Source organism: Urocampus carinirostris, chromosome 18, assembly GCF_059441175.1.
Source record: "Urocampus carinirostris isolate Australia breed hairy pipefish chromosome 18, RoL_Ucar_1.0, whole genome shotgun sequence".
NCBI classification, from domain to species: Eukaryota; Metazoa; Chordata; class Actinopteri; order Syngnathiformes; family Syngnathidae; genus Urocampus; species Urocampus carinirostris.
In genome coordinates this window covers 21,493,302-21,517,441 of record NC_142366.1, presented here as the reverse complement: position 1 = coordinate 21,517,441, position 24,140 = coordinate 21,493,302, and the positions used below count along the sequence as shown (strand labels likewise).

Sequence of the window (24,140 nt, the reverse complement as noted above, 5' to 3'; positions counted from 1 at the left end):
ACACAACACGCCATCGAAGGAAAATGGATGATTTGCATGTCAACATATGTCAACATTCACCTTGGGCACACTTTCGAGCATACTCGACATGAAAAGACTAGGACTAAAGCGGTGAGGGATCAGGAAGGAATATGTTTACGCCTGTATTATTTATAACTAGGGTGTCAAAGTCAAACGGATGGAAGGGCCGAATCAAAAATTAAACTCTGAGCTGAGGTCTAGCCTGATTGAATGGGAACAACATTTAAAATGATGGATATTGTCCAGTGAACAAACTTGAATACAGTGGAACCTCGGTTCTCGACCATAATCCGTTCCAGAACCCTGTTCGAAAACCGATTTGTTCAATTACCGAAATCATTTTTCCCATTAAAAATAATGTAAATCGTTTTAATCCGTTCCAACACCCTGAATTTTTACCTTGAATGTTTAACATAAACATGAAGCTAACCCAGGCTAATCGTACATTCGCGTTATTGTAATCTTCTGTGCAAAAGATTACGCTAACATGAATGTGTAAAAATAAAAAAATCAGGTCGTTTACAAGTCATTTAGCACCCGGGTCTCCACAACAAGTGGTGAGCGGTTCATTGGAAAGGGGGCTCCGTTCCAACACCCTGAATGTTTACCTTGAATGTTTAACGTAAACATAAAGCTAACCTAGGCTAATCGTACGTTCGCGTTATCGTAATCTTCCGTACGTATTACGCTAACATGAACGTGAAAAATTTAAAAAGAAGGGCTAGAACACTTCGTACACCTATATTAAAAGCAAAAGCAAAACGAAGCCCGTCTGCACGCGATAACAGTTGGTCAGGAAAAGAGTGTTCTACACCCGTACGCCGCTCAGCATCGCCCCCTAGCGTACGCACTCATTCATTACCGGCGTTCGAACTCCGATTTTTTTTACCGAACAGCGAAGCAAGAATTTCTCGAAATTTTGGGTCGGACTCAGATTTGTTCGAACTGAGAGGCGTTCGAGAACCGAGGTTCCACTGTGAATAGATTTTTTCGACAACAATCATCTAATCAAAGAAGGAAATCACTGTGAAATACTTAATCAATGAACATATTGATAAGCCTCTTAAAGGTACAGTAAACATGTTTTTAATTTTTTTAGCAGTATACTAGTCAATATTATCAACACCTTTAAATAATCAATGATTCTGAGGTACAACTTGGATTATTATATTGATAGGAATGTATTTGATGATGTGGCTATTTTAAGTTGTCACAACCAGCACACAGGGTAAACCTTCTCACTATTTTATTGAAAGAGAGGGGAAGGGCAGCGCCCAAGATCCGGTGTTCGTTAGACGAGGTAAGCAAGTCGCTCTCGTACTCTGATCGTGATCCGAACACGGAAGTGGATCTTCCGTAGCAAGCGATGAGGGTGTCAGGGACGAAAAAACGGGTCGGTAGCCGGGACAAATGAAGGGGAGGGCAAGGCATGGTCGGGGTCGGAAACGAGTGGTAAGCCAGAACGGGAGAGTAGACGTACTCAGGGACAAAAAGGGTCGTAAGCAGGGACGGGAGAGAGCAGACGTGGTCAGGATCAAAACAGGTCATAGCCGGAGACAGACGGGAGCAAAATTGGGACAAGTGGGAGTCAGGGTCGAAAAAGGCTTGCCTGGGATACACTGAGGTTCGCTGACGGACTGACAACAGGTGACAGTCAGGAGTGGGTTCGAATACTGACAGGGAGCCAATCAGAATCCATGGCTGTTGGCGCCAAATGAGCGGGCACAGCTGAGTCACATCAGTAATCACCTGCGCACTGCTCGCACATTCTCAGCGCACAAGAAAATCTAGCCAGCGCACAAAAATGAGGACTCAAAATTACTAATTAAGAAGCGACTTAAGTCAAAGTTACAGTGCATAAAGGTAAAAATACACGGGTTCCCCTGACGTTGTGTCCTAAATGCGGTATTTTGAAGTCGAGTCGAAGTAGAACAAATTTGAGTAAAGTTAGTAGAGTTTGTCGAGAACCGGCTTCTTCGGCTCGGCTCACTAAAAGGAACCGGCTCTTTCGGGTCCCCAGGTTGTTTTTACTTCTTCAATCCCAACATGACCAAATATTATGTAAAATTATGCACAAAATGACTTAAATGAAGGCTGTAATAGAACAAAAAAGAAAAAAATACCAAAATGAAAAAGTAGTGAAAAGCTGAGAAAAAAAGAAACAAAAGGAAGAGGAAAAAAAGGAAACATTTTGAAAAAAGCCAGAAAAAAAGAAAATAAAGAAATGTAAGTAAAAAGTAAATAGAGAACAAAAAGAAAAAAGTATCAGTTTGGAAAAAATAAACACAATGAGATTTTTTTTTAAAGGAATTTTTAAAAAGTAGAAAAAAACACGGGGGAAAAAAGAAAAAGTTTGTGTTGCATTCAAATAATTTCCAATTATATCAAGTTAATATTGTTGCCAACATTTACTTCCACTAAAAAATGTGATTAAGTACAGTTCTGTATCTTACAACCAACTAAATAAGCCCCCAAAAATGTTAATATTATGCGACAAAATATATCAGAAAAAAAAAAGAAATGTATATCTTGTGAAAGAATTGTAAGAACAAACGGCGTTTGTAGGCCGTACAACCTTTGCAATAGTACATGAGTCAATTCATTCAAAAGAGAAAAATAATTTGGCATTGCCGGAAACTCAGCAAAATGTCACTTGATGTCAAGTTTTGGACATGTTTGATAATTAATTATCTTGCCATACTTGGGATTATGGTTGCTCACTGTTGTTTCAAGCATTGCTCACCGACTTTGTGTGAACGCTCAGACCCGTGGAAAATTACAGGGAACATTGCCTCCAACACACCTGATTTCTTTATTTTTTTTCAAACACTCTCATTGGTTACAATTTGTGATGTCCTGACAGTAAGGTCATTGTATGGTGGGAATTAGCGAGGTTTTGCGATACGAGTTGAACAGATGTTGCGCCCCCGCTTTTTACCCGTAATCCCATCCGGCGGGGGCTACGCCCGGGCTAACAATACTGAATTTAGGTTACACCCAAACACGATTTCCTTTGTGATAGTATTTTATGTCATTTAATAAGCAATGCTGTTGAGAATGATATCTTAATAATACATGCATCATTTTTCAAAGTGGCATTACGTAATATTTAGCAGGTGAGGGAAAACTTCGTAAATATATATATATATATATATATATATATATATATATAGGCAGCACGGCGGCGCAGTGGTTAGAGCTTGTGCGGCACAGTTCATGTCATGGGAACCTGTCGTGGGTTCAAATCCAGCTCCAGACTTCCTGTGCGGAGTTTGTATGTTCTCCCCGTGCTTGCGTGGGTTTCCTCCGGGCACTCCGGTTTCCTCCCACATTCCAAAAACATGCATTTCAGGTGAATTGGCCGGTCCAAATTGTCCCTAGGTGTGAATGAGCGAATGAGTTGTCTGTCCCTGTGTGCCCTGCGATTGGCTGGCAACCAGTTCAGGGTGTCCCCTGCCCACTGCCCGGAGATGGCTGGGATGGGCTCCAGCCCCCCCGCGACCCTAATGAGGATAAGCGGTACGGCTAATGAGATGAGATATATATATATATATATATATTTTTTTTTTTTTAATAAAAGGCAAAAATACACAACCTATCATATAAATGTGGATTTGTTTAAATACTCATAGCTAGACATTCGTTTTGTTTTCTTTATTTGTCATGATTACTGATTACATATTACAGCTGTGCCCGCTCCTGTGGCGCCAACTGCCGTGAGTTCTGATTGGCTCCCTGTCAGTATTTGAACCCCGTCCCGTCTTTCCCCTTTTGTCAGTCCGTCTGTGAACCTCAGTGATTACTAGGCAAGCCTTTTTTGACCCTGACTCTCACCTGTCCCGTTTTTTGCTCCTGTCCGTCTCCAGCTACCACCTGTTTTGATCCTGACCATGTCTGCTCTTCCGTCCTGGCTTACAACACTTATTTTGTCCCCGACTACGTCTACTCTCCCGTTCTGGCTTACGACTTGTTTCCGTCCTCGACCACGCATTGCTCTCCCAGTCCTGGCTATCGACCCGTTTTTCCGTCCCTGACATCGCCATCGCTCGCTATGGAAGATCCACTTCGGTGTTCGGAGCACAATCCGAGTACAAGAGTGACTTGCTTCCCGCGTCCAGCGAACACCGGATCGTGGGTACAGCCCTTTCTTTTTCATCCAATAAAACTTGTAAGAAATGTAACGCAATTGGGTCCTGTTTTCGTCCTGACATTATTTTACATAACATGAGCCTCACTTAGAGGTAGCCAACATGATTGTCCGCCATCTTGCTACTACGGGTATCCAAATACCTAAAAAATGTTGGGGGGGAAAATGAGAAGAAATGAAGGGGTTAGAGTCAGCCCGTATTACGATTATTTGAGGCTTTTCCCTTAATACAAAAGTTTTAGGGGACAATGTGTATTATTTCCTGCTCCTAGTGCAACATTGATTGAGAAACTACAATACATGAACTATAATGTAAATATAAGTAAATGTACTTTTAAAAAAAATATTTAAGTCGAAAAAATTTATTTATTTGTTTTACTATTTTATTTTTTTAATTTTTTAGGTATAAGATGAGGCTTAGCCGAGGGAGCTAACATGATTGTTTTTCATCTTGCTGCTGCAGCTACTGCCAAAACCTTTTTCTCCCTAGTCCTTTTCTTTATTTTTTCTCGTTATTGTTTTCTTTATTCTTTTCCCTTTTTAATCATATTTTTCTTATTTCTTTGGTACTTTTATTTTCTCTGTTCTTGATTTTTTTCTTGATTTCCCCTTTTCATGTTTTATTATCTTTCATTAAATTTCCTTTTTCTGTTTTGTTCCTTGTATTTCTGTTGTTTTTTCCGCTTGCTTTTCGTCCTCTTTTCCTTTTTTTCCTCTTCCTTTCGATTTTCCTTTTCACATTTTGTTTCATTTTTGCACTGCGTTTTTGCCACTTTGAGTCTCCATAGTCTGTATCCTTCTCTGTGCTTTGTATCACTTATTTTAAGTTGTGATATGCAATACAGTTAAATCACACCTTTCACTATTTGATTCATTTGTTTCATTTAAATTGTTAAGTTTTTTTTTTTTTCAGATCTTATTATGTATAACACACATATATTATTTTTTGGGTGGATGGGATAATTAGGATTTGTCACGGCCAGGACGGAATCAGGACCCAAATGCGTAGCGCTAACCACAAGTTTATTAATAGAAAGAGGAAGGGCAGCGCCTGCGATCCGGTGCTCGCTGGACGCAGGAGGAAAGCTGCTCATGCAATCGGATCAGGATCTGAATACGGAAGTGGATCTTCCGTAGCGGGACATAGCGGTGTCAAGGACGGAAAAAGAGGTCGATAGCCGGGACAGCAGAGCAAAAATGTGGTCTGGATCAAAAATGGGTCGTAAGCCTGGACGGGAGAGCAGACGTGGTCAGGATCAAAAACGGGTCGTAGCTGGAGACAAACGACGAGATCAGGAACGGACAGGTGGAAAAACTGGTGCAAAAAGGTGACAGATGGGAGTCGGGGTCAAAATGCTTGCCTTGTAACAACAGAGGTTCGCTGATGGACTGACAACCGGAGAGTGAAAGGACTGGGTTTAATAAGGGACAGGGAACCAATAAGGTGATGCTAATCAGTAATCATGACAGGATTTGATCATCTTGTACGTGGGCAGCATGCTGAAAACTTTTGACCACCCCTGATTGAAGTTGTTCCATTGTCATTGATTTGGATTTAAATCCATCTTTTGTTTTGTTTTTTTAAACGTCTATAAATCATTTAAAGAGCGCTTATAAATGTTTTTTTTAATAAACGCTGAGTTGCATTTCGACACCGTCCGATGAAGTTATCTTGTATATTGCTTTATACTTACTTTTGTTAAATTAGCCGTAAAGGTCAAACCTGTTTGCGGTACAAAGTTGTTAACGCCGCACGCTCAATAATAATGAATGATTCTGAACAAAATAGCACGAACACTTTCGATTGAGACATGCAGAAATTGCATTTGGGATTATTTGTTTTCAACAATAATATTAATGAAGACCGAGGCTCCCTGATATACAATCTGTTCTTTGTAACTCGTGAGCAGGATGTTAAATACTGATAAATAAATAAAAAATATATCACAGGGCTGGTTCAAAGTGGCATTGAGTATTATTTAGCGCCTACTAGTGGTTAAAAAAACCCTGACATTTATCAAGTCAAATCAAGTCATGTTTATTTGCATAACCCTTAATCACAAAGAGTCTCTAAGGGCTGCACAGACCACATAATATTGCGAACTACAGACTTTTAAGACACCATCCCCTGATCTAAAACCTACACCAGGGCAAGGAAAACCCCAATAAGCTCAACATGAGGAAAATGAAGAAACCTTGAGAAGGGACCTCAAAGGATGCAATAGATGTTGCATTAACAAAAAATATATGAAAAAATCAAAATATAATATAAATACAATAAAAAGGATGACCTGGTTGCAATGGATGTAGCATTAACAGACCATACACAGATATTGCCATTCATAAGCTATAAAATGTAAGTGTGTTTTAAGCCGAGATTTAAACAGTTCCACTGCGGTTGCGGATCGAATCTCAGGGGGAAGAGCATTCCACAGCACCGGGGCCCGGATCTCTTCTCTTCCTTCGTTACTCAATTCCCTCTGCATGCCCTTTCTTCTTCCTCATCTTTTCTTGCTTCCTTACTTCATCCCTCCTACCCGTGTTGTTTCCATGAAACACTCCTTCCTCTCCTCTCAATTAATGTTGTATATTATTCCTTCCTTCCCTTCTCTCCTTCCTTCTTTCCTTCCACCCTTCCTTCTCTCATTTCCTTCCACCCTTCTTTACTTCCACCTTTCCTTCCACCCTTCCTTCTCTCCTCCTTTCTTTCCTTCCTTACACCCTTCTTTACTTCCTTCATTCCCTCCTTCTTTCTTACGTCCTTGCTACATCAATTGTTTCCTCGCATCACTCCTTCCGCTCACCCCTTGTGTTTTACTTAATTTTGTATAGCATTTCTATGACTTTCCTTCCTTCAATGTATCCCTCCGAACTTCAACCCTTAAATGAATCCCTTCATCCTTCATCCCCTCTTTCTTTCTCTTCTTCCATCCTTTACTTCTTCCTTGTTTCTTTTCTCTGTCCTCACCTCTAGCTCCCCTTCCTTTATTTTTTCCTTCTTGCATTCCTTATTTTTACCTCTTGGCATAATTTTCAGTCCTCTCTCCCTCCCTCCCTCTCTCCCTTCCTCCCTGCCTCCCTTTCATCTTACTTTTTTTATCTCCTAACTTCCTGTGTTAATTCATTTCTTCCTGCATCCCCTCTTTTACTTCTTTATATGATATTTTCCTTGTTTTCTTCCTTCTTATTTCTCTTACTTCAATCCTTACAACCCTGACATTGTCAGATATCTGAAAGCAAGGGCGTAGTATGGAACGGAATTTTAAAAGAATGAGGGAGCCCAAAAACCCAAACACCCCTTAAACCACAGGTGCCAAACAGGCGGCCGCGGGCCAGATCAGGCCCGCTAAGGGATTGAATCCGGCCCGCGAGACAACACTCAGAGAAGCGCAAGAGAAAAACAAGCTGTAGGTTGAAATATGTCAACTTGATGTTGCCAAAGCCAGGTGCCTCTCACAAAGACACTGTACTTTTATCTCTCTCTATCTCTCTCTCTCTCTCTCACTCCTTTTCTCCCACTCTATCTCAGTCTCTTTCACTCTCTGTGTCTCTCTTTTTCTCTTCCTTTGTTGCTCTTTGTCTCTTTCTCTCTCTGTCTCTTTTGCCCTAACTTCCTTTATTCCTTTTCTCTTTTCTCTTTTTCTCTTCATAACCTTCGTGCTTTCTTTTCTCTTTTCTCTCCTTCTGTCTTTCTATTTCTCTTTGGATTTCTTTCTTCCTCTCCCTTTCTTTTCCCCCTCTCTTACGACTTTTTATCATTTGTTTCTCATGCTCTCTCCCCCTCTCTCTTATTCTTTCTTTGTCTTGTCCTCTCTCCTTTTCCTTCCCTCTTTCTCTTTTTATTTCCCTTTAATCTACTAGTCCGGCCCCAGACAGAATGTTTGTTCTATCGTGTGGCCCAGTGCCAATTAAAAAAAAGACTTGTATGTTCCAGAGCCAACATTGTCTGGTTAATATTGCAGCACAACTTGCCAGTTCCTATTTAAATCAACACAGCCCTGTCCCCACAATGAAACATGGATAGCCTCGCTGCAGCACACCAGTTAAGAGGGTAATTTCCACGCAAATGTATTAAAGTAAAATCTCACTGTGCTGTGTGTGCTAAAGTGATATTACAGCTTCAACAATTTTCCACCGCAGTGCTAACACTCAGCTCAGCAGAAAAGTTTTGGGCCAATATTGATTTTACAGATTTTTGCTTGAGTCTGTCATCTGATGTCAGGAGGGATACCATGAGTGCTTGGTAAATATGTCATGTCTGTATATCTATATTTTAAAACATCTAAGAATTGCTTGTGTTCTGCAATATTTACGGAACAAAGCCAAGCAAATAACAAGAACTGCAACACCAATGTTTGTCAAGTCAAGTCACGTTCTTGCCCTTAATCAGGAAAGAGCTGCACAAACCAACAGTTTATCACCTGATTTGAAACCTACATTGCGGCAAGGAAAAACTCAAAAACTGTCATGATTGCTGATTTGAGGCACCTGCGACTGCCCCGTTGGAGACAACAGCCCTGGTCGCTGATTGGCTCCCTGACTCTTTTTTAACCCAAGAGGAACCTGTCATACCGTCTGCAAACCTATGCTTTCAGCTAGGCAAGCTCTGTACTATCCGACATTCTCCTACCCTGTTTTTTCCTGCCTGTTACCTGTTGCCGACCTGTTTCTGGACCCGGTTCTGTTTTTCTCCTCCCGGCCATCGACCTGTTTTACCCTGTTCCCTGCCTGATACCTGTTGCCGACCTCTTTTCTGGACTCGTTACTACCCTTGCTCCTCCGTCCGGGCCATCGAACGGTTTTCCCGCTGCCTACGACTACACTCGCTCGACACGGAAGTGCAACTTCCGTGTTCCTGCCATCAGCTACCCGTGACTGACGATCATCGGATCCTGGAAGCAACCACTGCTCTCTTTCTTAATAAAACTAAGTAAAATGAACGCTATTGGGTCCTGTCTCCGTTTCTGGCTTGTGACAAAAACCTGAGAATGAGGAAAATTAAGAAACCTGGAAAAGAGGGTCACAAATGAGGTAATCCCTTTTCGGCGTTGACCAGGCCGCAATGGATCTATGGGCACCAATAGACAAACCACAGTAAACATCATCAGTCTCTTTGATCTAATTTTGGATGACAGTAAGTGATTACATTTTAATCGCTAATGACTTTCTCCTCTCCAAAGGAGGCATCAGTTTCAGGCATTAGTTCATTCCATCATCTTTATATTCCTTAAAAGTGAAATTCATATCTATTAAGCATAGACAGTGTCATGATTACTGACGTGACTCACCTCTGCCCGTTGATTTGGCACCAACTGCCGCGGGTTCTGATTGGCTCCCTGTCACTCTTTGTGACAGTTGTCAGTCCGTCTGCAAACCTCAGTGTATACTAGGCAAGCCTTTTTTGACCCTGACTCCCACCTGTCCCGTTTTTGCTCCCGTTTGTCACCGGCTATGACCTGTTTTGCTCCTGACCACGTTTTATCTCCCGTCTGGGCTTACGACCTCATTTTGTCCCCGACTACGTCTACTGTCCCGTTCTGGCTTACGACTCGTTTTCAACCCTGACCAAGCTTTGCTCTCCCAGTCCCGGCTACCGACCGCTTTTTCTGTCCCTGACACCACCATCACTTGCTACGGAAGATCCACCTCCGTGTTCGGATCACAATCCGAATCCGAGAGCAACTTGCTTCCAGCGTCCAGCGAACACCGGATCATGGGCGCAGCCCTTCTTCTTTCTTTCAATAAAACTTGTGGTAAACGTCACGCAATTGGGTCCTGTTTCCGTTCCAGTCCTGACAGTCAGTGTCTAAATAAAGTATTTGCTCGATAATAATAACAGAGTGTTATCTTTTTTCAAAGAGGAAACGTATAAGTCAAGTATTTGTGTGCCCCAAGCAGCGTTCAAAGATTTTGGTGGGGTAAAATATTCATATGATAATGAGAGAAGCTAGCTAAATTTAAAAAATATGAGGAACTGAAAGACGAAAGTGCAGTAGTGGTGCTGTGTCAGGTTGGCTGTGTTCCCTGCAAGGGGATGCAAAGTTGACCATTCCTATAAATGACAGTAAATTTGAGTAAATCAAATCAGTATCATCATTAATCAAAAAGAAATGAAGCAGAAATTTCAGTTATTTCACACACTGATTATTTCCATGAATCAGAAGAATGTTTACTTATTGAATAATCTAGAAGTAACAGAAAATTCATTCACTGAACCATTCACTGACTAGATCCTCAGCAGACCTAAACCTTCAACATGCTCACTCACTGAATTGTCAGAAAAAAAGTAGGACATTCATTCCATGAATCATTCACTCATTTAGTCATCTTTAAACCTACGATTTCAGGATGTTTATTCACTGAATCATCTAAAAAATGTCAATGAATTTTCCTTTCAGGACCAGAACGGAAACAGGACCCACTAGCATACCTGTCAACCTCCAAGGCTTCATGCCTGTACAAACTGTGATATTTTCCTGTACAAAATACAAGATTACCGTACACCGTATTTTTTATTTTTCGGAATGATGCATGATGGGAAATCCCCAGGCGGCAGACGCAGGTGCACATTAGCATCAACCGCTCGCTTCGTTTGCAACGAAAAAAACGATACCGAGAGAGGCTTCCGCGGCGAACTCGTTAGACTTGAATGATTTGCCGTTTCGTGATAGTTAGTGCATACCGTATGGTACCCATAACTGACAAATTAGCGTTTTTCCGTACAGATTTCCTTGTACGTCGAACTCATCTTAAAATGCATAAAAAACGTACTTTGTACGTCAAAACTGTACAGGTTGACAGGTATGCACTAGCGTTGCGTTTCTTACAAGTTTTATTGGAAGAAAGAGACAGGGTTGCGCCCACGATCCGGTGTTCGCTGGACGGGGGAAGCAGGTCGCTCTGATACTCGGATAAGCGGAAGTGGATCTTCCGTGGCGAGCGATGGCGGTGTCGGGGACGGAAAAAGCGTGTCAGTAGCTGGGACAGAGAGCAAAAACGTGGTTGGGGTCGGAAGCGAGTCATAAACCAGAATAGGAGAGAAGATGTTGTCGGGGACAAAAAGAAGTCGAAAGCCAGGACGGGAGAGCAGACGTGGTCAGGTTCAAAAATCTGGTCGAAGCCGGGGACAGACGGGAGCAAAAAACGGAACAGGTGGGAGTCAGGGTCAAAAGAGGCTTGCCTAGTGTTTACTTAGGTTCGCAGACGGACTGACAAAAGGGGACAGACAGCACTGGGTACAAATACTGATCGGTAGCCAATCAGAACCCGCAGCAGTTGGCGCCAAAGGAGCATCATTTACTGTCCACTTACTGAATCATCCATGGTCTGAAAATATTAGGTATTTTCCTCTAAAGGCAGTTATTCATTCATTCACTGAATCGATCATAATAAAATATCCATTGAACAGTTTCAGGATGTTCATGTACTGTATCGCAATGTCAGGAAATGGCAGCACATTTATTCGCTGTCTGTTCACTCACTGGATTGTCTTTGAATGAGGAATGTCAGCATGTTCTCTCAACAAAACATCGGGGAATGGAAGCTCATTAATTCAATGAATGCTTCGTTCATAGAAATGTAATTGGGCCGGATATTTGAGGTTGTTCAATCACTGAATCATTTTTAAAAAAGCATTGGGTTCATTTAATGAATCGTTCAATCACAGAAATTTTCAACATCAACTCTCACTGCATTTTCTGGATGTGTCAGCACATTCACTCACTGAATCTTTCAATCACTGAATCGTTTGCAAGCCATGATTGTCGGCGCGTTCGCTCCCTGATCTGTCCACAAATTGGAAATGGCAGCATTGACATTGGTGATGTGTTGTTTGCTAACGCAACGGCTCTTTGAGACAGCTCTTTTAAGTGAAAGACGAGAAGTGGCTCCTCACCAATCAGGAGCCGGCTCCTTTCTAGACATCTTTTTTCTCCATTTTTGTATACTATGTGATTGGTCAAAAAGGACGGCATCATCTAGGGAGGACCAAAGAAGAGTGAATAGAGACAAGTTTGTCAAAGTAGGAAAATAAGCCGTATCAGTCCCGAAAAGCTGAGTCACTTATAAAATATTCATTAAAAATAGCTGATCTTTTCATTCGTGTTTTACACATTTTAATCTATTTGTCCATGTTTTTAGTTGGTATGTGTTGATTCGGTCTATATTGGTTAAATGTTGAATTGCAATGATTGAAACGTTTTGTATTTTTATAGTTTATTTATAGCACCAAAGAGTTAATCATTTAGATATTTTGGTACTTTGCCAATTTTTCAGGATACTGTGTTTAACTTCAAATGTATCAAATATGTAAAAAGCAAAAATATTTTGCTTTTTTTGTCGATTTTCTGTCATGATTACTGATGTGATGCACCTGTGCCCGCTCCTTTGGTTCCAACTGCCTCGGACTCTGATTGGCTCCCAGTCCCCATTTAAACCCACTCCTTTCTGTCACCTGTGGTCAGTCCGTCTGCGAACCTCAGTTTACTCTAGGCAAGCCTTTTTCGAACCTGACTCTCACCTGTTTTTGCGCCCGTCTGTTCCCCGGCTTCGACCAGTTTTTTTTATCCTGACCTTGTCTGCTCTCCTCTCCTTTTCGACTCGTTTCCGACCCCGACCACGTTTATGATCTCCCGTCCTAGCTACTGACCCGTTTCCCGTTCCTGACAGTCCCACTTCCGCCATCAGAGCGACCATTTTCCCGCGCCCACCGGATCGTGGGTGCAACCCTTTCCTTTTCAAATAAAACTGAAGGAAACGTAACGCAAGTGTGTTCTGTGTCCGTTCTGGTCTAGACATTTTTAGTCATTTCATTTATATTTGCATTTTTTAGTCATAGGGACACTTCACTTTAAATTTGTTATGTATAAAAAAGGAGTATTCCTGTATTTTATTGTTCTTTGATGAACTGTAATCTAAATATTTTAATGTACATGTTTTGTGTGTTTATCAGAGATATTGTTTTCTTGTTTGGACAAAAATGTCACGGTTGCCCATGGCGCCCAATTGGCCCCACCCGTTTGGCGCCAGGTGCGGCTCGTTGACTAATTTGCCTCCCTCCTATTCAAGCTCAGTGCTCTCATTCACCCTTTGTCAGTCCGTCAACAAACCTCTGCACCCGCAAGACGTGGGCTTTGACTCTGTCTGGTTTCCTGCCTGTGTTTCCTGTCCGGTATCATTCCAATCTATTTTTGTCCTTTATAATATCGATCTCCAGTTTCGTTCCTGCTATTTTGTTCTGTTTGATATCGATTTCCAGTGTCTGGTAGTGTTCCCGTCTAGTTTGTCCTGTTTAATTTCGATCTCCAGTGTCTGGTATCATTTCCGTCTATCTTGGCCTGCTCGTTATCGGACGCCAGGCTCCAGTACCTGATATCAATCCTGTCTGTCCCGTCCTGTCCGGTGTCGACCCCATCTGTCTCGTGCAATTGGTATCGATCTCGTCAGCCTCTGGCTTCCTGTCATTGCACGTCAGACAGCTGCCTTACGTCTTACGCCCAACGATCGCCAAATCACCGGCATTTAGGTTAACGTGCATGACTACCCCATTTCCCGTAAAATAAAGCTTGTGTGAGAAACGTCACGCATCTGGGTCCTCCTCCTGTTCCGGTTCATGACAAAAAGTTCTTTTTTTAAAGGTTCAATGTTGAGTAAAAACAGGTTATGAAAAAACAGTAGTAGATTTTTTTTAATGAATCGTGAATTCATTTTGTGTATAATGTTAGATTTTTATTGATAATATATAGATTCAAACAACAACAAAAACCTGAAGAGCCTTTTGGGTGCTGGAAGAGTTGTCTCTTTTTAGTGAGCCAAAATAAATGAAAAAGGTTTTTTTTTGTTTTGTTTTTTTACAAAATTAAACCAGAAATGTCAGCCCAATCACTTACAGAATCAGAAATGTCAACTCGTTTTTTGTCATTTTTACCGTCAATGATTACAGTTATATCTCATCACATCCTGGCTACGGATTGGCCATTTGTGAAAATGGACGATGTGCAAAGCTGAGCTCAGAGGAACTGAAAAAGGAACAAACCACTTAAAGAATTGATCTGTTCATTCGCCTTTAACAAAAAGATTGGTTCTTTTGAAAGAAGTGTTGGCGGGCGACACTAATTCCTATGAGTCTGAGGGAAACAGACTGGCAGGGGCTGTGTAATGAGGGCACAGGGAATGGCAGGGGAGAAAAGTGATCATCAGGGTTCATTGATGACAAAACTCAAGGACTGCTAGACTAAATAGGGCACAAAATTAGACGTGATCCTCCATTAATGGGCTTCTGTACCCAATAAGGTAATCATCATCAGTTGAACATGGAGTGAGTAAATGAAAGTGTTATACGTTATCTATAAAGCAGCACAACTAACAACTTAACCTTGTAAATCCAAACACTGATTCACTCTCGCACCAAAACCTCACACGATTACACCTACAGTGGAACCTTGTCAGGGTACCGGAACAGTTCGGAGGCAGGAGGCAGGAAGGGAGAACTCATTCGCGTGAACGATCAGATACTTTTATTAAGAAATAAAAGTCGTCCAACACTTAGGGACAAAACAAAACAAAAACAGGCTTACAGGCAAACAGGAACTAAGACTAGGGATACTCACAAAACAGGCTTTTACTCAAAACGTGCAAACACAGTTTTCCTCCGAATCAAACAAAACAGGACAGAGCAAAACAGAACAGAAAATGCAGAACAGAAAATGCAATGAACCAGCAACCCGCAATACCCACAACCCACTCTTAAGAAACCCACACGCAAATTAGACGATCTGCTCCAGCCAGGGCCAGCCGGTCGCCACGGCGACCATGCTGGACATGACAAACCTTGGTTTTCAAACGCCTCTCAGTTCGGTCAATTCGGTGTTCGACCCAAAATTTCGAGAAATTCTTGCTTTGCTGTTCGGCGTTCGGACGCCGGTACTTTAGGGTGCGATGCTGAGCGGCGTGCGGGTGTTTTAGCCCCTAATTATGCCTCAGAAGAAGGTCAGTGCAAGCAGGACAGGTGAAAAAAGACAAGTTGTTCGTACAACTATTGCCTTTAAGAAAGACATAATAGCTAAATATGAAAGAGGTGTACGAATTTCCGATCTTGCTAGTGAATACAGCGTGGCTAAATCTACTATCAGTACGATAGTAAAGAATAAGGAGGCTGTCAAATCGAGTGATGCGGCTAAGGAAGTTAGCGCTATAAGCAAGCAACTGCCGCAAGTTTTGGAAGAGGTTGAAAAACTTTTGATGAGTTTTCTCTCCCCACCGTCCACCACAAAGGTAAGAAATCCTATTCATAATCCTTGTTTTTATTTTTATACAATCATGTTAGGAAGATTATGCTAACGCGAGTGTACGATTCATGTTTACGTCCATGGTAAACATTCAGGGTGTTGGAACGGATTAAATTGATTTTACATTACTTTTAATGGGAAAAACGATTTCGGTGATTGAACAAATCGTTTTCTGAACAGGGTTCTGGAACGGATTATGGTCGAGAACCGAGGTTCCACTGTATATGCAAATAGTGCCTAAGCAGCATGTATTGGTTCAATTTAATCTGACACTAACCAGGCTGTTTTCCACTCTAATCCTCTGCCTCATAAAAAAGAACTGTTAGAATCCCCGCAACAAGGTTCACAATTGTATGTTTTAGAAATCTACACCACTCCGATCTCAGCTCTTCCTGCAACCAATTAAAACATCCAGAGAGCAGCCAGTTAAATAAGACAAAAAACATACTTGGTACTAAAACGGGCGACAGGATGCCACTAAATAATCTCATTTAGTTTGACAGCACATAAAATGAATATTACAGAAGAAGGCTTGCCCTGGAGGTACCAGCAGACTGATGTCTTTGTCAAATGACCTGGCATGCTTAATGGGATGAGAAAAGGCTAATCTGATTCTATATCAGACAGGCGCTAGGGGCATCCTATTTAGCCACCCACTGAGCTGCCAGCACACCGACGTATTCTACTCCACAGACCAGTGGCAATTTCACCAAAAAAACATTTTTTGTGGGGTAAAAAAAAAGGGGTGGAGGAGTCTTCTCAATTAAAAAATTGAGTATTTAACCCAAATGGAATATACAATTGTTTTTTTAATGCATTCGGCAATGGACATTTTCATAAAGATTTACCCAAATAACCCAGATCTTAATCCTGCCATTTTGCAATAGAAACCAATGACAAACACATAATCCCACGCGCACACAGACTCCCCAAATGTAGTGGTTGCGGGATAAAATTCCCTGTTGATGTTTAAACAGTGACAATATGCAAAATTAGGATAAGGTAATCCCTTATTTAACGTGGTTTGATTTCCATGGTTATGCTACTTCAGGGATATGCATCGTGCATTTTGTGTCATGATTGCCAAACTCATGACACCTGGGGCAATCGTTTGGTGCTAAAGAGCGCGCTCTCTGATTGGCTGGCACTCCCCTCTTAAGCAATCAGCACCCAGAGGGGAGTGTCAGACCGTACTTGTGTCTCTCCTTGTGTTTTGCAAGATTACCAGTACCAAAGACTTCTCCTGCTTGATTCCTGCCTGCCTCCTGTTTCTGTCCCACGTTTATGATCTACTCCCGTGCCCTGGCCACCGATCTGCCCGCTAAGCTGTATCGATTCTGCCTACCTGTCACGGAGTTGCCATTCCGTCCAACACTGCTAGTGACCAACAACCATCGGCTTCCAAAGCAAGCTCTGTCAGCTCAATTCAATAAAGATTCCTTTAAAACGAACGCAATTGGGTCCGAGATTCCATTCTGGTTCGTGACATTTTGTTCTGCATAATGAATTAATATAGTCTCCCCGCTTTTAATTATTTGATGGTACATAGTTATTTGCAAAACAATGCAAAATTTAAAAAAAAACGTTTGTTCATGTTTCAGTTTATAATAGAATATTTTGTTTAATAATTTTTAAAAAATAAAAATCAAAACAAAAGTTTGTTCCTCAAAGATTTCGTCTATCCCAGTTTGTTTTGTTGAATGTAACACCTGCGATAAACAAGGAAATACTGTATTGAATTAACTTTAAATGTCACTCACAGGCGCAAAATGGAGAAAAAAATATAATGAAAAATAAAAATATATATATGTGCTGCGGGCAGCACGGCAGCGCAGTGGTTAGCGCATGCGCGTCACAGTTCTGAGGTGGTGAGATCAAACCTCTTGTGTGGAGTTTGCATGTTCTCCCCGTGCTTGTGTGGGTTTCCTCCGGACACTTCAGTTTCCTCCCACATTCCGAAAACATGCATGTCAGGTTAATTGGCCGGTCAAAATTGTCCCTAGGTGTGACTAAGCGAGCAAATTGTCTGTCCCTGTGTGCCCTGCGACTGGCTGGCAACCAGTTCAGGGTGTCCCCTGCCCACTGCCCGAAGATGGCGGGGATGGGCTTTGGCACCCCCGTGACCCTACTGAGGATAAGCGGTACGGATAATGGATGGATGGATGGATATATCTGCTGCTTAACACAGGATATATTGGTTGAAAAAAAATCAAATCAGATTGGTTCATTGTATTTACAACAGCCCAAACATTTGAAGAATCAATTCCTCCAATAACCAAAAGAAAATACAAAATTACAGAATAGATAACCGGTGTAACTATCCGTAAAACCCCCAAGACCCATACATAACCTGATATGAACATTAAAAGTGCAGACATGGTACCATAAAAACTTAACACCAGCATAAATCAATAAGTCAATATTAAAGTGCAAATATGTCTGAGGATAATCATTGACAGTTGAGTAAATGCAGTCTTACACCTGGACCAACTCAAGCTATACATAGCTACACATACTCAAGTGGGAGTACTGAAAAGGAATAATATTTGCCTTAATTCTCGTACAGATTTGAAATTGATAGACACACAAACACAAAATGAAAGTTTTAGCATTGTATGGGTATTATGATGAGGCTATGTCCGACCAATCCACTAGGCTAGGCCTACTACACCTGAGAAAGCATAATTTACTGTCCTCTAGTGGCCAGAGGGAGCATTCGGTTTGTATTTATTTTCAAAATTCATAAATTCATTGGGGCGGCAGTAGCTCAGGAGGTAGAGCGCTCGTCTTGGGATCAAGGGATCCCAGTTCGAATCCCGGCTCGTCCGTGTTACATGTCGAAGTGTCCTTGGGTAAGACACTGAACCCCTAATACCCCCAATAAGCAGGTTAGCGCCTTACATGGCTGCAAGGCCGCTATTGGGAAATGTGAAGTACATTGTAAAGCGCTTTGGGAAGTCATTGACTTGAAAAGCGCTATATAAAATGCAGATCATTTCATTTCATTTCATTTCATTCATTTCATAATTTTTGATAGAATTTACTGAGGGACTGCTGGGTCTTATGTTTGGCATGCAGTTCTAGCAAGCCTAGACATTGCGGTTACATCTTGTTTGACAAAAAAAACTTAAAAGGAAAATTGATTCATTCTTTTCAAGAGTGAAGGTTTTCGCATGCATATTTTTTTAATGAGAGCTGTGTTTTTATTTCACGGACAAGTGTTCTGAATAAACCGTGATCCACAATGACAACTCACCAACTCGCTATAAGTAATGAGCGGAGTTCAAAAGACCCCGGGTATTGCGTTTCGTGAGACTCTTCAATATTTTCCACCCACCTCTTGCACACTTTTAACAAGATGTGTACACTGAAGCATGTAGACTAGCGTTGATGGAGCGCAACCGATTGCACAATTGATAAACTTGAAGGAGCCAATTAAGTGACGGGAAAAAGCATCCAAAAACTGACGCGCGCACCAGGATTAGCACGCACACGCATTAAAAAAACGTGTCATATGGAGATGAGAATGCAAATTAACACAAAAAATACATGCATGGAGGCGGTGGTAGAGGGTTGCATAAATCGGCATGCTCTGATCTATATTGACATTGTTCTGGCTCAATTAAAAGCATACACATCAATTCAAATGTTTTTCCCATTGGTCAAATGTTTTTTCAATCGTTTCAAATTCTATATGTTGTACAACAATTGTTTTATGGGAATAAAAACAAGTGTAACATTTACTGCAAGTTGGAAAAGAACTGAAATAACTGTATATGCTGCTTAATCAGTAAATAAAATGAATTTATTTGCACAGAGTATCTTTGTTTTTAATTTTATATTAAGGGTCTTAAACATGTCCCCCAAAGCCGCGAGATGATACTCTGAAGCACCAACCTTAATATAAAGGTTTCAAGTAAGGGTTACAATATGGATGTTCACTCTTCAGAGAGTAGTTTGCATCTGCTGTTGGAATTAAGCTTAAAGGACAGTGGATGCACCTTGCAAATAAGTGTGAGTTTCTGCCGTATGTGTAACGCATTTTATCTGCTTGCCCATGGTCTTTAAATACAATATGGCTGTATTTGTTTTCTCATACGTCACAGTTGAATGTTAAGTTGTTTTGCAAGAATCCATATTCAGAACAGTTTGTGTGAAAGAGATTGAAGTCTAGAGACATATATTAGAACATAGGGTGGCTAACCTGGTCCTGAAGAGCCGCACGTCCTGCATGTTTTGGAGGTTTCTCTGCTCCAAAACAGGTGACATCAATTTTCAGCTTGTTAGCAGGCTTGGTTAGAGCTTGAGAACGATTCAGGTGATTGGAATTCCCCTTTATTGGGGCAGAGAAACCTCCAAAACATGCAGGACATGCGGCTCTCCAGGACTGGGTTAGCCACCCCTGCATTGGAATCTGAATTGCAATAGTTGGATTTTGGATTTTTCCACTCACATACCTAGTCTTCCATGATTGATGATTTATTGATCACTTATTTTTTTATTTTCTTTAGATTTTTGTCACTAAAATATATTTGAGGTTATATATGTTTATCAAACCACATGATTTTTGTATTTTTAGTATTTTTGTATGCATTGTTTTCCTAAAAAGTCTGTAAAATTGGTATATGTTTTATCAAACTTGATGTGTTCCAACATCACCCAGACCCAAGGTCTACAAGACCCTAAGAAGATAAAGTTTGAGACTACAATTCTACATTGTCAGTCTTTTTGTGCTGCATTGCTTATTATCGCTTAATCAGGAGAATTTTAATCATTAATAAGGGGAGACATTGGCTGTATAAAAAAGTCACGAAAAAAGTTAATCTTTAAGTTTTTAGTTTTGGAACGTGTTTTGTATAGATCTTTTCCCCTAAAATACATCTGATATTGGTATACTTGTATCATACTTGATGTGCCTCATCACGACCCGAACCCAAGGTCCAGCAGCCCCAAAGGAAAATCAACTTTGAGACCCCTTTCAACATAGTATGTCTTGCTGTGAGTAAATTGGTGCGGAGTCGTGTTTATTAGGTGTATTATCGCTTAATAAGTGGAATATCAATAGTAATAAGGAGGGCATTTGCTGAATTTGATAGATGTGAAAGTCATAACAAGTTATTTTTAATATTCAAAGTTTTTGTTTAGATATTTTTTCCTAAAATATATATGAGATTGGTATATTTTAATGAAACCTGATAAAGCCCAAGCTCAACGAGAACCACGGTCCAACAGCATTACCCAAAAATCCAGTTTGAGAAATGTTTTATACATAGTCTGCCTTGCTGTGAGTGAATGACTCCTTGCGTTTTGTTTGTGTTATCCTCACTTAATAAGGAGAAGTGCAATCATTACTAAAGGTAGACATTGTCTGAGGTTGACAAGTATGAAAAAGGCATGCAAGAACAAGTCAATCAGTGGCAATGCATAAATAAATGCGCCGATTGACTCCAATCTCCAACACGATCCATCACTGCAACTCCCGAATAAAAAGCTCAACTTACGGCTTGTTGACAAAGCTCCCTGCGCGCAGTTGACGTTGCAGAAAATCCACAAAACGGTCTGCAGAAGCAATATCGGTCCTCTAGCGAGACGGTGCATCTTCCCTGGCGGCGTGGACGCGGAGGTAAGGAGGGGAAATGCACTCGGCACTGCCACTCTTGGCTCTTGTCTTGCCTGGTCCGTCCGGATCTGCAGTTGCAGACTGGAGGAGAGTGATGCTTTCCCTGAACTGCTTCCCTCCCGACTTTCCGATGAAAAAACAAGCAAGAATGCTGAAAAAAGGGAAGAAACTGAGGCGAAGAAGAGTTAAGACGCGTCAGCTTCAGTGCTTCGAGGAAGCGTGTCGGCTGGCGGCTGATAGCGGCGCTCCGGTGCGCTGTCCGTGGTGCTGAACTTATCTCCCTCCCTCCTTTTTCCCCGCCGCCCTCCTTTTCCTCTCTCACTCAAATACCTCCGCTTCCAGCCTCATAGTGCAGCCCCCCGTCCCCTCCCTCAAGCGGTGGTAGCTGGTTAGAATAGGACACCTCGAGAACAACCGCCATTCTAATACTATGATTATATACATATATACTGCAAATCATTGTACCACAATCTCTCCTTTAGAACCGGTTCCAAAAATAACCCTTTGATAGGAAAAATGCGTGAAGTAGAAGCCTTCGTTTTTTGTTTTTTTTACAAATATTTGGTATTGAAATAGTCTAGAATGCATTCAAATTCAAGAAACAAAATATTTTAGAGCCCACTTTGTATTTTGCACCTTTCTTTCTTTATTATATAGACTGAAACTGTCACAGTCAAGCTGTCAGTTTTGGTTTTCTCTCTCCCTCACCCTTTTGCTGCCCCTTGTCTTTTTTGGTCACTTCCTCCTTGGGTCTAATTTCCACTCACACCTTGCTCCCTCATTACCTCCGCTGCTCACTACACTCCTCTTTTTGGGCTCGGTGCTGGTTTGTTGCCTCTTTTACAACGTTCAAAGCCTTCTTGTTAATCTCGTACCTAGGTTTATTTGTTTTTTGTTTATTTCCAGTGTACCAAATCTTTGCCTCCTTTCTCTACCACGGCAGCTGCCTCTGGTGGTGAAGATTCTACTTCGGTGCTTGAAATAAAAAACATTGTACGATCCGTGTTTTTGCATTTTGCTTTCATGCCACCGCGAGCGGGTCCCTGACAGAAACAAAGAACAAAAAAAACAAAACAAACAAAAAAAAAACTATATATATATATATATATATATATATATATATATATATATATATATATATATATATATATATATATATATATATATATATATATATATATATATATATATATATATATATATATATATATCATCTCATCTCATTTGCTACACCGCTTATCCTCAGTAGGGTCGCGGGGGTGCTGGAGCCCATCCCAGCAATCATCTGGCAGTGGGCAGGGGACACCCTGAACTGGTTGCCAGCCAATCACAGGGCACACGGGGGACAGACAACTCACTCGCTCATTCACACCTAGGGACAATTTGGACCGGCCAATTCACCTGAAATGCATGTTTTTGGAATGTGGGAGGAAACCGGAGTGCCCGGAGGGAACCCACGCAAGCACAGAGAGAACATACAAACTCCACACAGGAAGTCTGGAGCTGGATTTGAACCCACGCAGGAGGTTCCCACGACCTCAGAACTGTGCCACACATGCGCTAACCACTGTGCCGCCGTGCTGCCCTATATATATATATATATATATATATATATATATATATATATATATATATATATATATATATATATATATATATATATATATATATATATATATATATTCAATTTTAATGTAAAAAAAAAAGATGTACAAATGCAGGGCAGCACAGCAGCACAGTGGAAATCAAACTTTCCTGTGTGGCGTTTGCATGTTCTTCCTGTGCTTGTGTGGGTTTCCTCCCACATTCCAAAAAACATGTGTTTCAGGTTGATATGCTGGTCCAAATTATCCCTAGGTGTGAATGAGCAAGTAAATTGTCTGTCCCTGTGTGCCCTGCGACTGGCTTTCAACCAGTTCAGGGTGTCCTCTGCCCACTGTCCAAAGATAGTTGGGATGGGCTCCAGCACCCCGGCGACACTACAGAAGATAAGCGGTGCAGATAATGGACAAATGCATAACAGCATTACTACTGGAACTACTATTACTATCAATAATGCTCCCCTAAATACCTGTTTTCCCATGAGTGAATGGATATTTCATGAATACACTTTGAAGAAAAATAAATAAATAAGTAAATGCTGCCCTGAAGTCGTCTGATCGACAAGTAGTGGCTTGCAACAAAAAGGAATCAAGAAGCTATTTTAGAAGAAATTGCGCTCCTTGATGATCAATAAAATGTATTGAACAAGAAAAAAAGGCCTGAAGAGGTATAACAGATCGATCGAATTCATGAATACTACCAAAAATGACCACCACACATTATTATACAAAAATTGTTATGCTCTCCTGAGTTGACTACATACTAAACATATGACTACAATATACCTTTCATTTCTCCAGATAAAGACTCACTTGTGGGGGTTGGTAAATGTGTAAAAACGTGGCATTAGACGACAAATTCAATTATTTAAACAAATTAACCTCACTTTTCTTGACCGACGTGATAGTGAATCTATTCCAGTTTTTCTTAATCTAAATATCCAATTTTGTTTCAATAAACCATGAGACATACTGTGCCATCTCCTGAATCTTGAATCAAAAAAACCTTAATAAACACTTGCAATCCGAACAACAATCTGAATAAGAGATAAAGATACCTAATCGATTTCATTTTTAATACATTTGAAGTGGTAAAGAGACTTCCTGGGCATCCTGTTCTTTGCAAAAACTCTTATCGTTATCATCCTAACATCATTCCTGTATAAGTACTCACCAATCTATAAACCCAACATCACAGCTAGGAAGTATTATACAGAGAGAATGTTATGTATTAATTATACGCATAATGTTTTATAGACATTCAAAATAAAGAGAGAGGACACGAACAGGGGAGCCAACATTTCTGATAACAAATTCCAACTTCCTCCTTTCTTGACATTTAATCATCTAGGTTACAAAGTCAGATCTGTTTTGAAGGGTCTGGAAATCAAAGAACAGTAGCACGATTGGCCGATAGTGACAATGACGTAAACAATAATAATAGTCAAAGTTAACGAACTGATATC

The 24,140-nt window shown here is 40.9% G+C and overlaps 1 protein-coding gene across 1 annotated transcript in view; it reads right to left on the bottom strand.

Moving 5' to 3' along the window:
* Positions 1 to 21,312, bottom strand: part of cntnap2a (contactin associated protein 2a) — a 502,190-nt gene extending 480,878 nt beyond the window's left edge. The window contains exon 1 of the mRNA XM_088322778.1: positions 20,955 to 21,312. Within this exon, the coding sequence (XP_088178904.1) occupies positions 20,955 to 21,051 (97 nt within the window). The 5' untranslated portion in view covers positions 21,052 to 21,312. The remainder of the gene's footprint in view (positions 1 to 20,954) is intronic.
* Between the last annotated feature and the right edge of the window lie 2,828 nt (positions 21,313 to 24,140).